This window comes from Anser cygnoides, chromosome 27 (assembly GCF_040182565.1).
Source record: "Anser cygnoides isolate HZ-2024a breed goose chromosome 27, Taihu_goose_T2T_genome, whole genome shotgun sequence".
In the NCBI taxonomy this organism is placed as follows: Eukaryota; Metazoa; Chordata; class Aves; order Anseriformes; family Anatidae; genus Anser; species Anser cygnoides.
This window is the reverse complement of record NC_089899.1, coordinates 5,169,971-5,186,568: the sequence shown is the minus strand read 5'-3', so window position 1 is coordinate 5,186,568 and position 16,598 is coordinate 5,169,971. Positions and strand designations below refer to the sequence as shown.

The 16,598-nt window shown below is 56.1% G+C and overlaps 1 protein-coding gene across 3 annotated transcripts in view; it reads left to right on the top strand.

Moving 5' to 3' along the window:
- The first annotated feature begins 4,447 nt into the window (after positions 1-4,447).
- The window catches only part of REXO1 (RNA exonuclease 1 homolog), a 42,596-nt gene continuing 30,445 nt past the window's right edge, over positions 4,448-16,598 (top strand). For 2 of the 3 annotated variants that reach the window (XM_048077699.2, XM_048077698.2), the window contains exon 1: positions 4,448-4,730. In XM_048077699.2, the coding sequence (XP_047933656.2) occupies positions 4,556-4,730 (175 nt within the window). In that variant the 5' untranslated portion in view covers positions 4,448-4,555. Of the gene's footprint in view, positions 4,731-10,861; positions 11,052-16,598 lie in introns of those variants that run through there. The other variant, XM_013196284.3, reaches the window with a different exon arrangement.

The following is a 16,598-nucleotide window of genomic DNA, read 5'->3' as shown; positions in this document are numbered from 1 at the left end:
GCAGCAGCACCCGGCTCTGCCCCACCAGGTGAGTGAGGCAGCGAACTGGGGGCTGGCGGGGACAGCAGCGGATGGGGACAGCGGTGGCGCTGGGGGAGCAGGGCCCACCTGCCCCGGGGCAGGAACGCTGCTGTGAGCATCCTGGAGCAGAGACCGGCCCTGGGGAGAGACGGTGGCGGCGGCAGCATCGCGTCCTGGGCAGGAGGGAGCTCGGGGTGCAGCCGGGGCACCCCCACCCCGCACTGCAGGGGGTGGTGGGGTCCTGGGGGTCCCCGGGGTCCCCCTATGGCGGGTTGGTCCCGGCAAGTGCCTGGGCCAGGCCTCTGCAGGTGTGCACCCATGGGGGGTACCCACACAGCTCGGCACACTCACGTCTGTGCGCTTTGTGTGCCCGCAGGCGTGTGCACAGGCATCCGCGTGTGCACAGGCAGGTGAGCACACCTGCACGCACACCCACGGGGGCACACGCGCACACGTGCACACACACGCAGTCCCCACGCTGCCTTTTTCAGTGGCACACTCCTCACCCCCTCGGTTTGCACACCCATTCGTGCGCACCCACGCACTGACACACACCCCCCGGCACGCGGCGCTGCCCATGTGCGCGTCCCTCTGCCCACACCCCAAACCGCCCCCCGGGCAGAAGCAGCGCCGGGGCCGTTGGCTGGCACTGGCCATGGGCTGGTTGCCGCTTCCCATGGCCACGGATTTGGGGACCCCACGGCTCCCCCAGGCTCCTGCCCGCTTTCCTTCCCTCCCAGCTCACTTCTCTCCTCCCTCTGCAGGAGCGCGTCCCGTCCCCACCAGAGGATTGCGGGGCCAGCGGCCCCTCGCCCCCTGTGAGCTTCCCTTTGTCATCCTATGCCTGAGCGATGCCTGGAGGCTGGGACGGTGAAGGGAGGCCCACGGGCTGCCACAGCCCTGCCGCGACGACGCCTGGACACGGTGCATGCGGGACCAGGGAGCCGGCGGGGCTGGGAGCACCCGGGGGGCTGGAGCACCTCCTGTAGGGCTGGGGGCATCCTTGGGGGGCTGGAGCACCCCTGGGGTTGGGGGGATGCAGGGCAGGGGGTGCCAGGACGGGGGGAACAGGACAGGCATCGCCCCACGCACTGAAGAGCCGGTCCCTGCGAAGAGATGACCCTGCAGGAGGAAGTTTTAGCAGCTCTGAGAAATCGCCTTTTCTTTTTTTCCTTTTCTTCTTCTTTTTATTTATTTTTTAACTTTATAAACTCTTTGGTGGCACATTTCACTGGGTGTCAGGGCCTGTGCTGGGACAACGGGAAATTTTCCATGCGGATGTGGAGAAAAGGTGATAAACTTGCCGTGCGGAGCAGAAACCTGCCCTGGGAGTTACATTTTTATGGCGACACACAATAACATGCAACAAATGGAGATTTGCAACACGAGAAGCATTCAGTGACCCAAATATGAAGATTTCTGTTTGATTTTTTTTTTTATCTTTTCCCCTGAAAAACTTGATAAAATTCACTCTGCTCCTGAAAGTGAGATTATTTTGGGTGGGAAATAGGGGAGAACTGGGGGACCAAGTGCCTGCTGGGGTTCCAGAGACCCTCTCCTTGTGGGAGGTGTTTTGGGTGCTGACCCTGTGCCGTCCCCACAACGGGGCGGCCCGGGCTTTGTAACGGGATGGAAACCTGGGACTGAGTTTGGGCAGCCCAAATTGGAGGGTGCAGCTCTGGCACCCGGGTTCCCTCTCCCCATCCCAGTGGGTGCTGAGGCATTTGTGGGCACCCCGTGCACCCCATGTCTTTTCCCTGGAGGTGGGGTGGCTGTGGAGGCTGCCCGGTGCCTTGGCCTCCCCTGCAAATCCCCTGGGCCAAGCCAGGGAGATAGAAAAGGGGGGATTTGGAGGGCCAGGGATGGCTTTTTGGCAGCTTTTTCCTCTGCAGGGCGTATCCTACAGGGCTCGGTGCTCACAGCTTTGCAGTACACTAGTTTTTAAAAGAGGGTTGAAATGGGATGGGGAAAATGCAAGCAGCAACCTTCCTTGAGAAACAGGGTGGTGAAAAGGTGTGAAACCCCTTCACGTGTCATTTTTAAGCCAGCACTTCTAGTTTTGCAGCCAGGCTTTCAGTTTAAAAGCTGGCACACGCATAAGTCTGTCTGTCCCAGCCCTGTTCCTTATTTAAATTAAATCAGGGTATTTTGTGAGGAGGTGGGAGCATTGTGGGGGAGATGGGGTCAGTCTTGGGAACCCAGTAGTTGATCTGGGGGTCCCTCAGCAGCGTTGGAGGAACTCATCTGGGGTGCTGAGCCCCCCCGAAAGGTGCTTGCCCCCCTCACTCTCTGCCCTGAAGGCGAGTGCCCGTTTCCCTGTACCTGGTCCGACTGCAGCGTCTGCGCGCTCAGAGGAGCTGGGCCAGCACCATCACGTACACACATGAGGGAAGAGACAGCCTGAATCGATTTGGGGTAGTTATTCCACATAGGATCCTGCAGGTCTGGGCAGAAATGGTTTACCTTATAGTATTTTATATTATTTTGTCAGCTTCTGAGTTGAGTAAACCTGGGGCAAGAATTATAAGGCAGGGAAACAACATTATTTAGTGTGTCTGCATATGCGATGTTTCTATATAGTCTTCTCTATTAGAGCTGATGTTATATAAAATAAATTTCTTTCTCATAAAAATAAAAATGCTGTCTCTTTTTGGGGAAAGAACGGCTTTCTTTTTTAGTGCTTGTGGGAGGCAGAAGGCTGGCTGGCAGGAGTGTGCGTGGGGATGCTCGGTGTGAGCACTGCCTGGTACCTCGTAAAGCACTTTGTGTTGGTGGCATGTTTCTGCCCGAGGAAAGCTGCTATCCCCTGGTGTTTCCACCCTCCTGATTTAAAAAAATACGTATATGCAGTTGTCGTGTTTGTCTGAAGTGGTGCTGAGAGGAGCCCTCAGCCCACATGTGCTCGTGTGACTTTTCCTAATGGGTGCCGCTTGCTCCAGCAGCGAGGGATGGGGATTACCAGAAAGGATTCCTTGCTGCCAAAAATAACCAGGTTTGGGGGTCAGAAATCATTTTCTAAATGAAGCATCTGTGTTAAACTTTTGGAAAATCTCTATCCTGCATTTTTGGACTATAACTGAAGAGTCTGAAAGGGAACGAGGTATGCGGTGGTGCACGTGTGCTTCCTTCTGCTGGGAGGAGCTTTAGAGATGCTTTTCATCTATCATTCAGGTTTTCCAAAGCCCTGGGAGTGCTGGGGCATCGGTTCCTTGCTCAATTCTCTCTGTGCTTTGGCCAGGAGCAGGAGGTGGGTTCCTACCTCACTTTCAGCAGCTGGGTTTGTTCTGCTGGGATACTGGGGTGGTGGTGGGGATGACATACAGGAAGGATCATTGAAAATAAAGGTTTTTTGTTTGTTTGTTTTAAGATGGCTATGAACTATGAATTCTGTCATCCTTCTTTTGTCCTTCCTTGGGGCCACAAATTCCTCCTCCCACCAGCTGTGTACCTTTCTCTGTCATCCAGCTGGCTCCCTGCACCTCCCCAGTACTTTCCACTCTGTCTTCTATCCTCACTTTCATGTGGGATGAAGCTATCCTGGATCATCCCTTGTCTCTGAACTGTGGCTTCTGCCTGCACGTGGTGGGATTTCTCTTGGAAGGGCTTTGTTTCTTCCTGTTGTCCCAACCCGGCCTCCTTTGCTGGGGATGCACCGCTCCCAGGGTGGGATGAGGGCAGGCTCCCTCCTCCAAAACCTCAAGGCTGAGGCCATTTTGGGGGCTGCCAGGAGCTGCAGGTGCCCCTCACCTCAGGCGACCCCTCAGGGCCAGCCCCGAGCCCCTGCTCTGGTGCCGACAAATGACCGCTGCGACGTGCCTCAGCTTCCCCGCTGAACACAGGCGCGCCAAGTGTTCGTGGGGAGAAGGAGGGAGGCCCGAGCCTTCCCAGCATCACCACAACACGCAGCGTCCCGAGGGGCAGGGATCGCTGGGCGCAACTCCTGGGTCCCCAGAGGACCACCCAAGAATCAGACCGTGTGCCTGAGAGCGATGTCCAAACGCTTCTTGAGCTCCAGCAGGCTCGGGGCCGTGCCCGCTGCCCTGGGCAGCCTGTCCCAGCGCCCGACCACCTCTGGGTGCAGAACCCTTCCCTGACCCTCCCCTGTCCCAGCTCCGTGCCGTTCCCTCGGCTCCTGTCGCCGTCCCCGGAGCGCAGAGCTCCGCTCCCCTCGTGAGGGAGCCGCAGACCTCCACGAGGCCTCCCTCGAGCCGCACAACCCCGTGCCCTCAGCCGGGCCCAGCCCCCAGCTCTCCCGTTCCCCCCCTCTCCCCGCTCCGCCCGGCCGCCATTTTCCTCCCGCCCCCCCCCGCCCCCCCCCGCCCCCCCCGCGGCCCCGCCCGCCATTTCCCCTCCCCGCCCGCTCAGGCGCGCCGCGGACAGCCCGGTGCTGGCAGCGGCGTCGCGGGGGAGGGGGGGGCGGGGGGAAGGGGCCTCGCGGGCCGGGCCGCGGCGCTCCCAAGATGGCGGCGGGCCCGGGGCGCTGAGGCGGGAGCGCGGTGCCCGGTGCCGCCCGGTGCCGCCCGGCGCCGCCGCCATGCTGCGCTCCAGCGGCTACTTCCGCGGCATCGACTGCCCCTTCCTCGGCTCCGGCGGGTCGGGGCCGGCCGGGGGCCCCCCCTGCCGCCGGCCCTACTGCCATTTCCGACACCCCCCGGTGGCGGCGCGCTGCGGAGCCCCCGGTGCGGCCGCCGCCTTGGGTCACGGCGCAGGTACGGCCCCGGCCGCGGCCTCCGTCCCCTCCCCGCCTCCTTTCTCCCGGCCCGAGGCAGCCCCGGGCGGAGGAGGCGCCCCCGGGCCTCGCCGGGGCCGCTCGGTGTGCGGAGGGGGAGACGGGGGCCTGTGAGCGGGGCCGGTGCCGGGACGGAGGGGTTGTGCCGGGGGGAAGGGAGCGGGCTTGGCACGCTCGGGCCGTGAGGCGCTGCCGGGCGGCCCGCACGAGGCGTGGGTGCTCCATACAGGTCCTGCGGGGGGCGGCTGAGGGGGCTGGGGGTGCCCGGTCTGGAGGAGGCTCAGGGGAGGCCTCGCTGCTCTCTGCAGCTCCCTGAGAGCTGTGGGGAGCTGGGGGTCGGCCTCTGCTCGCAGGTAACTGTGACAGGAGCGGAGGGAGCGGCCTCGAGTTGCGCCGGGGGAGGCTCAGGTTGGAAACGAGGGGACGTTTCTGTCAGAAGGAGCGGTCAGGCGTTGGGACGGGTTGCCCAGGGAGGTGGTGGCGTCACCGTCCCTGGGGGTGTTCGAGGAGAGGCTGGACGTGGTGCTTGGGGACAGGGTTCGGTGGTGACAGTGGTGGGAGGGGGACGGTTGGACCAGGTGATCTCGGAGGCCTTTTCAGCTGTAATGATTCTGTGATCCTTGGAGAGGGTGAGCCCAGGGCTTTGAGCTCCTCAGTGTGTATGGGAGGGTGCAAGAGGACGGAGCCGGTCTCTGGAGTTTGTGCCCAGCGACAGGACGAGAGGCAACGGGCGCAAACTGAAGCGCGGGAGGTTCCAGCAGGCTATGAGGGGGCGCTTCTTTCCTGTGAGGGTGACAGAGCACTGGGACAGGCTGCCCAGAGAGGCTGTGGTGGAGTCTCCTTCTCTGGAGATAGCCCAAACCCGCCTGGGTGCCATCCTGCGTGACGTGCTCTGGGTGCTCCTGCCCAGCAGGGGGGTTGGACTGGCTGATCCTCAGAGCCCCCCCTCCAGCCTCGGCCGTGCTGTGATTCTGAGCACCCTGCTCTGGTGAAGGCTGTGATCTTCGAGGAGCCCTTCCAACCCAAACCATCCCGTGCTCACCGGCAGGATCCCGCAGGCACCGCCCGGCCTACGGGCGGTGGGGAGCAGCTTCCTGCAATAACCGATCGCCCGAGGACAGCCTCCTCCTGTCGCCAGGCCGCCGGAGGACGGCTCCGTTCTCATCCCTTTCCCTGTCCCCCCAGGCAGCCGAGCTCACGTGGCAGCGAGGCGTCGGGGCGGCCTTCCGACCCGCCGCGCCGCCCGTGGGCCTGGAGGTGATGCAGGAGCTGCGCCGGCGGCTGCCGGTCCTGCCGGTGGGGCCGTGGGAAGCCCCAGCAGGACTTCAGCGAGGCGTGGAGCGCCGCCAGCTCTCTCAGAAAGAAGCTTGGCTACGGAAAAGATAGCTATTGTTCTGCTCGCTTCTTCCAGCAACTCTCGTCATTTTACTTAGTCATTATTTGCTGATCTGCTTATGGTGCTGGCAGAGAGAAGCCTTCGTTCTTCCCCCCAGAAGGTTGCTGCTCGCTTTCTTCTTGTTAAAGCTGTGTTATTCCGGTAGGCCCTACGTGCTCGTGCATGTGGTCTAACGACCTCAGGCCAAAGTTGTTAAAATAAAGCACAGCTTATCACTTTTTTTTAAATTGTGCTTGCTTTACGTTGGCTTATTCATAAACTTGAAAAATTAATGATTCTTTGTGTCCCCGGATCACCAGGTCATCTTACCATGACAGTTGTCTAATTTAAAATAAATAAGCACGTTCAAGACAGTCACAGTCAGACACATACACTGTTATAAAAGCAAAAATTCCTGCTTCCTTCAGTGCTCTATTGAATTTGAAAAGCTCGGTAGGGCCCTTTAGGTGTGCTTAATATTTTAGTTACCTTTCAGCGCCTTTAAAGATCTGCAGAACGTCAGTTTTAGAACAAGGTTTGCCCGTTCTGGGCTCCCACCTGAAACAGCTGCTGCTGTACCAAATAAACCTGGTGCTGGTTTTGCTTTTTGAACAGCTTCAAGTTTTTGCTTACGAAATGGGGAAGCAAAGGTTGGTGTCTAGCAAAACCTCTCGGGGCACCTGGAAAGTTTGTGCAGCTTCTAATGGTGGTTAAAAGCGTTAACGTGAGAGCTGAGCGTGAGTGGCAGTCGCTGGAAGAAGTGATCCTGGTCCCGCTCCTGCTGGGCCTGGCTCGGATGTGTTGGCGACCCAGGAGCAGTCCGTGTCGTGGGGAGGGAGAGAGGTTTGGTGGTTGTGTTACGGCTCTTAGAGAAGCTTCGGCTTTTTGAAAAATAAAAGCTGCAGCAGGGGTTTAGTTTTCTCAGGTCAAGTGTCTGCCGCTCGCCAAAGCAGCTGGCTCCCGAGGCTTGGCTGCAGCCGCTGCCTCTCGGTGCCTGCTCTGCCTCCTCCCCAGCCCCTTGGCACCTCGGCGCGGCTCTCACAGCCACGGCTCTGCGCATTCTGCCTCCGCCGAGGGATGGACTTGAGTCGTTTTTTTGTGTTACTTTAGATTGAGAAATGGAAAATAAGCGAGGAACCTGCTGCGGAGCGCTGAAGCTTTAGAAGGGTGCTCTGTAAGGTGTCAAACGTCTGTAGGAACAGAGGATGCTTTTGCTGTTATTTTTAAGCAGTGCCGAGGCTTAGCTTCAGCTGATGGCTTCAGACGCGGTGCTCCTGCCCTCCCTGCTGAAGCCACCTAGCCTGGAAGGATGTGTTGAAGACTTACACTAGAGGGTGCAGTAGTGCAGCTGCAAGCAGGCAACCATCTTCTTGAAAGCAGGCTCTCGATCCAGCTCAGGTTGCTCCTGGGCAGCGAAGCTGCCTGTCTGGTTTTAAAGCAGCCTTATAAGAGGCATTTTTCACCTATTTAATTGCAATGCTTAACACATAAGCTTTAAAAACTTTTTTTTCCTTTTTTTTTGCCGAACAGGTGGTTCCTGCACCAAGAGTCCCAGTGTAGGTCTGTGTTTTCTGGGATAGAGCCTAAATAAAAAAAAAAGAGAACATCTAAAGAGCCGGCCTGCGAAGCATATTGATTCGAGGCTGGTGTTCACTTTGATGTTTGAGGATCACCTTAGGACTGGCAACAACCCCAAAACTCCTAGTAGGACTTCTGTGGCTTTGAAGTAGCTTTTGAAAACTGGGGAGGGGAGCAGGCCGTGGTGGAGGAGGCTGGGGACATGTGCCGGGTGGAGCGGAGAGGAGAGGAATTAGTGGGCTGCAGCGCCGTCCCCCACCTCCTTGTCGCTGTTGCAGACTTCCCGAGGAGCGTGGTGTGGGCGATGGGTGATCCTCATTTCTTCGGCGGCGCTCTCGTGGTCCCAGCCACCGAGAGAGCAGCGAAGCGGGGACCATGTCCAGCGGGAGGACGGAGCTCGCTCCCCGCCTTGTGCCGCTGTTTGCGCGGGGCAGGCGTTCGCTTTCCTTCCCCTCCGAAAGCAGCTCGGTAAATGCAAACCGGGCAGGTGAGGAGGGAACTGGTGCGACGCGTATGGTGCACGGCCAAGTCCCGCAAGTGCTTCGTGCGAAGCCTGTTGCAGCGTCTGTGGCGCAGGGCTCTGCGCGGCTACCCGAGGCTTGTGGGAACGCAGTACCGGCTGAAAGCTGAGGCCGGTGCTGAGCGACAGCCTCACGGCTGTGGTGTTTCCACGGTGCTGGTGGTGGGCTGAGAGATGGGCCGTGAGCCTGTGCGGGGCCGGGAGCCTGGGGGTTGCAAATTCTAATCCTGACTTGGCTGAAGTGCTTTTTCCATCTACCGAATGACTGAAACCCACCTGCTTCAGAGCAGGATGAAAAGATTATTGAATGTGTGTGAAGTGCCTTGAAAGCGTGCTGCCTAAGTAGGAGGGAAGAACTGCCTTCAGTCCTAAAAGCGTCTCTTCAAGAGCTGTGGAGGAGAAAAATAGGTCTCTCTTCAAAGTCTAGGTCCTGAGTATGCCGAAAGACATAAAAGAAGCACAATGCATCTCCTCACAAACATCCGAAGGAAACCCAGCCCTGATTTGGTGGGTTTGGAAGTAGCTGTCAGGAGATGCTTGAGAGGCGGCTGTGTTCTGAGCGCAGAGCAGAAAGCGGCAGCCGGGTCTAGAGGTGCCGGTCCCTCTTTGTCGGCTCTGATCGCGGCGGTGGAGGAGCGAGGCTTTCAGCACCCTGCCTTGAAGCACTTGAGCCTCGAGCAGCGCGTGGGGACGAGCACGCGGCAGTCCTCCCCTACGGCCCAAAGCTTTCTGGCCGCGCGGATTTGCCATCCGGATGGGCAAAGCTCTGCAGGGCAGCTCTGGATGGCACCTTTGAAAGGTGCCTGGGCAGGTTTCTATGGCACTGTCCGGCAGAGCTTTTCCCCTCCAGGTGATTTGTGCCACCCAGCCCCCGAGCGAGGTGCCGTAACAGTGCTGTCTGGCTCCTGGCAGGCGCTGACAAGTCCTTGGGCTCGTCTCCTGGGTTCTGTCGGTCCTGCCACCGGAGCGGCAAGGGCCCAGCAAGACGCTTCATCTCTCCCTTCAGCCAAAAAAAACCAACTGCACGGGGTGGCCGTGACTTGTATGCGGAATGCTGTGCAAAATGATGCTCGATAAAACCTAAAGTGACTCTTTAAGCTTTAAAACCTGAACTTTAACCATCCTCAGCCCACGCGTCGCTGTAGGACCGAGGCCGTGGAAGAGCCTCCAGGCGTCAGGAGCGTTGTTCAGCGCGATGCGGGGCCGCTTGATGAACCCAGCGCTGCTGGGTGGGAGCAGCCCCTGTGCTCTGTGACCGCCCTCGTGCCACGCATCGCGCTGTGCGGGTTGGTGCCGCGTGAAGGATGACAAGCCTGTAACGTGTTTTCCTTCCTGTGGTTGCTGTGCGAGGCGAGCTTCTTGTAGGAAAGCGCTTTTGTTGGCACATTTGCTAGAAGGGAAACGGAATGAGCAGAAATGGGGAAAGCCGCCGACAGCGGTCGGTATTTCTGTGCCGGGAGGGGAGGTCGCGTGGCTCAGGGCCGGGTGCTCCCCTCACGGGTTGTGGGGGGACCTCGCCAGGGCCGCGTTTTTTCCTCGGTTGCGTTTAGGACAGTAATTACCAAATCGTTGCTGGTGGGTGTTTTCGAACTGCGAGTTTTGAAATGAAGAAGAGAAAACCCACATGCTGGCGAGGTCAGGACGGGTCTCCTCATGTAAATCAGAGTAACGACCTTCCGGCAGCGGGAGACTTCTCGCCCCTTAACTGAGCCGTGCTTGGGGCAGGTTATCTGAGCGGGCAGGCGCAGCTGCGCTGCGTGCTGTGATTTTGCGTGGGGTTGTGGGGCAGAGCGCTGCTGACTTGGAAGGGCAGGTGCAGGGGGCAGAGCCGCTCAGCGGCGTCCCCTTGGCCGTGAGCTGTGCTCAGCTCTTCCCCGCTCCAGCGTGGAAAGCAGCAGTGGGGAGGTGGGAGCAGCCCTTCTCCGCAGAACCAGAAGGGTGGTGAACGCTGGAGGTGCAGGGCCCTCACAAAACCAGAAGGGTGGTGAACGATAAAGGTGCAGGGGCCTCCCGGAGGCACCGAGGTTTGCAAACTCCCCGGGCTCCCCTCTGCGCGCTGACGGGAAGTCCTAAAGGATTTCTTTCTCCAGCGTGAAATATCTTCCGTGACATTTAAACTCGTCCTCCGATTTCATTCCTCGAGTCAAACGCTGCCGTGCTGCCTTAGCGCCGGAGAAACGGGAAAGCCAAATTCAAAATCCGGGATCTCCCAAACCTCTCCGTGGGAGCCCCGCGGTGGGCGAAGCGGCTGGGACGTGCCGGCGCCCGGAGAGGCAGCAGCGCTGGGCGCAGCCCGGCACGCAGCGAGGAGCCGCGCCAGGCCCTCTCCCTGCCCCGCAGCTCCTTCCCCACTGGGAGCACTGGGAGCACTGGGAGCAGGAGGGTGGCGTTGGGCTCGGGGCGGTCCTGTGGGGCTGCTCAGCACTACCCCAGGCCAGCAGCTTGGGAAAGCACCCTGCTTGCCACCTTGCGTTGCTTAAACGGAGTAAAAAACAACTTGTACGGGGGGGGGGGGGGAAGGAGATGCCAAGAAGTCCCCAGGGTGACAGTCATGGTACTAGGAAAGAAAGAAAGAGTCAAAAAGCCCCTGCAGAAACTCGAGTAAAAACCAATCTGACTTTGGAGCAAATGAGGGTGAAGGCGGGACTTTGGGGTGGGAAGTCCTGCCCTAATTATCTCTGCAGCCCAGAAAGTGCTGTGTCAGCACATGGTCAGCGTGGCGTGCCATAAGCCTGTGCCGGAGCCTTAGCTGTGCCAAGCAGATATTCAAAGCCTCGAGTACAGCATGAACAAGTATCTGCAATACTTACTGACCGCGGGGAGCTCAGGTAATTCTTTGAAGTTTTGGGCATCCTGGGAAGCGAACTTGGGTTTTGTGTGGGTTGCAGGATGTGAAGCACCTGCCGGAGAGGCAGCTTCTCCAGAGAGGCTTCCCCTGTTAGCCATTCATTTAACATGAGACCTCGGTCCTCGGCGTTGTGCCTGTGTTTAAAAGCTACAGACTATGCAAAAACTCAGCCCTGCTCTGGCAGGTTTGCTTGCACGAGGATTTTAGTTTCACGGTGAGAGCTCGCCTTTGTGTCGAGAGAGGATTCGTGCTGAGAACCAGGGAGTGTGTTGGCTAAAAGAGCCCGGGGAGCCGCAGGTGTCTGCGTCGTAAAGGAGCTGCAGAGTTTTAATTTAGGCTTTTGAGGTAACTAAAGCTGGACGGGTTTTAAAACCAGTTTATATTTTGGTGTTAGCTCTTTGTAGGTCACAGCTGAAGCTTTTCAATGTTGTATAGCCTAAAAGGTTTTTGTCTTTAGTTTTTAACTTTGTTTTTCAAAGCGTCCAGTTGTGACTGTATTGAAATACTTTTTTTTTGAAATACTTTTTTTTTTTTTTCTTAAATGGGAGTTCTTCCCTCGAAATAGTTAAAGAAGTAAGACAGGTGCTGAGAAGATAACTTATCTTGAGCAAGTCAGAGAAAGGCTGGAAAACGGAGGGAGTGGAGGGTCAGGGGTAGAATTACTGCTTGTGGCCATGCTGGTCACCAGAATACTTGGCGGTATTTCTTTTTCTCTTCGTTCTTTGAAAGGAGAGTTGCTCTGCTGTTTACATTGTGAAGCAGATCCTTATTTTTACCTCGTGCTTGTACAAGAGAGGTGGAAATGTTTTCCGGTCTGTGTCTTTCTTGGAAACAGAAAAAGTCTGTTATTTTGTTCTTTTCCAAACAGAATTCCAACTTTTCTTGCATACTGAGAACTAACTTTAAAGCTAAAACGAGAAGGGGAATGGAAAAGTTCTCCGAAGAGTCCAAACACTGACTGTCCAGATTCGTGTCCCGTCGGTTTTAAAGCAGCGAGACGCCTTGTAGCCCGCGTGGTGCCGTGCCGCTGGGTCGGGTGGCAGCCTGGGGAAGAACCGCAATACTTCGGGTGCCAGCCTCGGCTTGCTGCCGCCCCCCGGTAAACACACCGGTTACTTCCCGTGTCCTTTCCGAGGCTAGGGGAGAAAAACGCGCTAACGTGCTGTTTCCCCTTCGGAAAACGTTCCGTTTAACACAGATATCGACGTGCCTCTGGTGCTCTTTGCCTGTTGTAGCACCTGTGCGGATGGGACTGTAAATCACTGCGGCAATAGGGGAGTGTGAGCGATGGCTTTTGCACGGGCCAGACCATCCTGTTCTGCCTTCTGCATCCTAGAGTTAGCTGGCATCGCCGAGGGAAGCAGTGGAGGTCCCAGGCTCCCTCCGGGACCTCCAGGGAGGCTGTCAGGAGGGCGCAGCATCACACGCGGTAGGCTCGAGGACCTTCCAGGTGCCTCTTCTGCTGCACCGGAGGCAAACCTCTGCACAGTCGCGTTTTCTTGAATGAAAGCAGGAGCCGCGTCCTGCCTCGCGAGCCGCCGCGCGCGCTGTGCCCCGCCGTGTCCCTCCCGACACGAGCGCTGCATGCTCGGCTTTGACACGGCCGTGCTGCGCCTCCTCTCCGCTCGGCAGCGTGCTGCTGCTTGTGCCGGGACGATCGTCCCCGGCCGCTCTCGGCCCCTGGCACGAGCCACCCGTCCTGGTGCTGCTCGCGGGAGCTCCGGCCAGCTCGGCGCGCCGAGACGGCCCTTCGGAGGCTGGCACCATCTGGTGAAACCATCCCCGGGCTCTGTCACAAGCCGGTTTAAAAATACCGCAGCGTGATGGATGACTGTTCAACCTTTTTTTGGCCTTGCTAATATAAGACTTTCTTTTCTCGTGTTTGCTTCCTTTTTTTCTACCGAAGAAATGATCGCTTGGGTTCATAACGTGCTTTGAAGCTCTGGCACCCGATCCCTCGTACGGAGTAACAGGCGCAGGGAGTGGGGTGCGTGGGGAGAGGCCAGCTTTGACCGGACTGACAGTAATACCTCTCCTACCCTGCTCTCCTTAGGCTGGTACAAAGTTACCTACGTTTTTATTATTTAGTGTTAATAATTAAAGCTAGCATTTAGAGAGACGGCGCGAGAAATCGTTAGGACCGTGGTTATGTTGAAAGTGGAATAAACATTTCTCTTAGTTCCTCTCACCTGCCCGCCTAGCCCATTTACTCTGAGTACGTGGTCGAGATGTGCTATTTTAAATCTCAATGTTAATTATTTCCAAGTAGTTGGATATTGTTAATTTTTGAAAATTTGCTGTGGGCACTTGCGAATGAGGTCTGCGCCAAAAACTGCCGTTTCTTTTGCACCGCTTAATAGCGAAGAATAGCAAAAGCTCAGCCTGCTGGCAAAGCTCTTCTGAAACATTTTGTTCCGTGAAACTACTGTCTTTTCCGTGAGGCTGAAGACGAAAAGCTTTAAATAATTTTCCAACGGTGATAATTTTTCTGTAATCGCAAAGCTTGGCCGTTTGCTAAGTACTGGCACGGTAAACACAGGCAAGCTGTTAAGCTAACAAGGCTGTTCTGACAACATTAAAATAAAAAAAAAAAGTTTTTTTTTTTTCCGAAGAGGTCTCCCAACAGTTTCCACCTTCCCCATCTCCTGTCGAATGCACCTTTTGTCGCCGGCTCCCAGCGACTCAGGGGAATGGGCGATCGGCAGTGGTTGCTGCCTGCCCTGTGCCGGTGTCTTTGCAGTTTGTCCGTTTCGAGATCGGGGTCGCCATCAATGTGAACGGTTCTCATTTTCGTCTCCGTTTCGTTTAGCAGCAGCCGCTGCTGCTCAGCAGCTCCGGCTGGTGATCTGTCCGGAGGGAAGGCGTTGTCGTCCGCGGCCCACGTGCGTGCCGAGCTTCGCTCCTCTCCCCAAACCTGCAGGCTTGCGGTGACTGGCACCCGTCATACTTTCGGGCTCTTGTGTATTTAAAGCATCTGAAATATGCGCTCTGCCAGGGTGCTTGGTAAAAAACAAAAAACAGACATCTTCTTCTGCAGAATGATTCACCGTAAAATAAGTTTTCACGTCAAACAGGTGACCTTGTACTGGATGCCTCCCGTTGCCTCTGTAATTCCAGCCTTTGTTGGCTGCCTTCGCCGGCTGCAAAACCCAGAAGGGCTGGGGCGCAGCAAGGAGCCGCTGGCCTGGAGGAGGTCTGTAAGAAGCCCCCCACCTCAGAGCGGAGGCCTCGTTTTCTAGCACCAAAATGGCCGTAACTGGCAAAACAAGCGGCCTTGGGTTTTTAGGAGGATCTTTTTTTTTTATGCTTCTGCGTACTCTTTGCCCAACCGGCTGATTTTAATATGATTCGTTTCGGTGTCTTCTAAAGCTGTCTTCTGGTTTAAATAAATTGTTCCCCGAGGTGCTATGTAAATTCTTAATAACTTGGTTTTTATAGTGTTGACGTTAACTTCACCCTTCTGTGTCTCAGAGGGACTATTCCATATTTCTGAGGTACGTTAATTTATTAAAATAGTTTGCATTTTAGAGTGTCCCGATCACAGTTCAGTTCCCAGTCCTACAAGGAGTTGTCATCTCAAGGCTCATTATCTCGTGACTCTCAGGAGAGCGCAGACTCTCAGTTCTACATCCTCCAAAAAGAGTCATTTTGCGAAGTGCTTCTCACTTACTCATTTCGCTGTAGCAGAAGTGCTGCGGGCATCGCGCGTATCGGAACAGCAAGAAGAACAGAGTTCAATTTTTAGTAATTTTCCTTGCCGTGACCGTGTGGATCTTCGTATTAGTGTTCGGAATGGAAAGCAATAAATACAAAAGGCGGTGAAAACTCCTGTGAGTTGCGGGGCTGCGAGAAGGGCTGCGTGGCCGGGGGTGCCTGCCTGCGCGGCACGAGGCTCAGCCCTCCCCGCAGCCCTTTCCTCTCCCGGCTTCCCAGGAGTGTAATTAAGCACCTAAAAAGGTGGCCTGATTTCAGATGGCGTTTTTAATCCCTCTGACTTCGAGGACCCGCGTGTATGTCTGTGTGGCTTTCCGTGCATACAAAATTTCCTTCCGCGTGCGTTTCCGCTACATTATCTGCAAATGCATCGTGGCCAAAGGTGACGGTCCTGCTTAGTGCTGCGGGGCCCCCTTACACAAGTGGCTTTCATGGAAAAGGCAGCCTTTGATCGGCGGCGCTGGGGTAATCCATCAGGCCTCCTACACACCTACAAAAGAGCTCTTTCATGACGGTATCTCAAAGCCCGCTGGCGTTCTCGGAGTTTGTAATGTGTTTTTACACCTGGTTGTTCCACTGAAAGACGAGGTGCGAGTTTTATACCCTAGATGAATGACAGAATCGGGCAGTTTGTATGGAAAACCCGCTGTAGGGATATATCCTGATGTATGTCGGGCTACATCAGGAAAGCAATTGCAGCTAACCTCTACGGTTAGTTTGGCTGGGATGGTTCCTGGCAGGGATGCAGCTGTGCTGGTGGTGTTTATTCTCATTTATGTACAGAGCTGTTCTGCTGGGCGTGCTTTCCTCTCAGGGCACCAGAGTCAGATTGTCTTCGACTTTCTCTGTATTCTGATAGATTTAAAACAGTTTTTCCTTTCTGTGCGGACAAAATGCTGTTCATAGAGTAGCTTTGCTTTTTTTTTTTTTTTGTGAGCAAATCTTTAGCTCCAGACTGTGTTCTCGCCTATGTTCACAGGGCACCAAAGACTTCACACTGAACAAATTACCAGCCTCTCTGTTGTTCCTCTAACAACTCTTTCGCTAAACTTCAGGTCCCCACCCTGAGCGAGGGGGTCAGAGCTGCCTCCTCCAGACGTCACTGCGCTGGTCTTCTACCACGGCAGAGCTGGTGGGAAATGAAGTGGGGGTCTGGAGGGCTCCCAGTTCTTTGTCAGCTAATATTTATACCTAACTACTTTGATGTTCTGTTTGTATATACTTGCTTTGATGACGATGCTGTTTGCATCTACTTTTGTTCCTGTTTTGTCCGTGTTTCTTCATGGCTTCTTCTCCTAAGCAGGCTCTGGGTATTGCTCTGCCTGCTGTGTGTCATCCATCCCCTGAGATGTTCAGGGTTGCCACCTTGGCCCTCCCTCTCTCCCCCAGGCAGTGAGCGCGTTCCTGCGGGATTTGTGCCGGGTGTTGCAATGGGGAGAGCAGGGAGCAGCTCCTCCTCCGCAGAGCGGGTGGAGGTGGTGGTTTCAGATCCCTGCACAACTGAGCCAGGAAGAAAGGACTGAAGTCCATGGTGCCTGTGAGGACTGTGCTTCGGGAATCCTCTTCGTGTCTTGGTTGTAAAGCACTTTGCGGTGGGTGGTTATACAAATACACCGCCTTGCTCCTTTTTCCCACCTTTCTGGTCCTGAGCCCAGCTCTGGCTGTCACTTGGAAGGTGATCACCACGTGGTGTTTGCCCAGAGTCTCTGCTCAACCAGGAGCTAATAGGCTTGCAAAAAAAACCTTTGCAAACCCAAGGGGGTAAAAAGTGTTTTATGAAACCAGAGCCTTTATTTTAACCCAGTCTCTACTG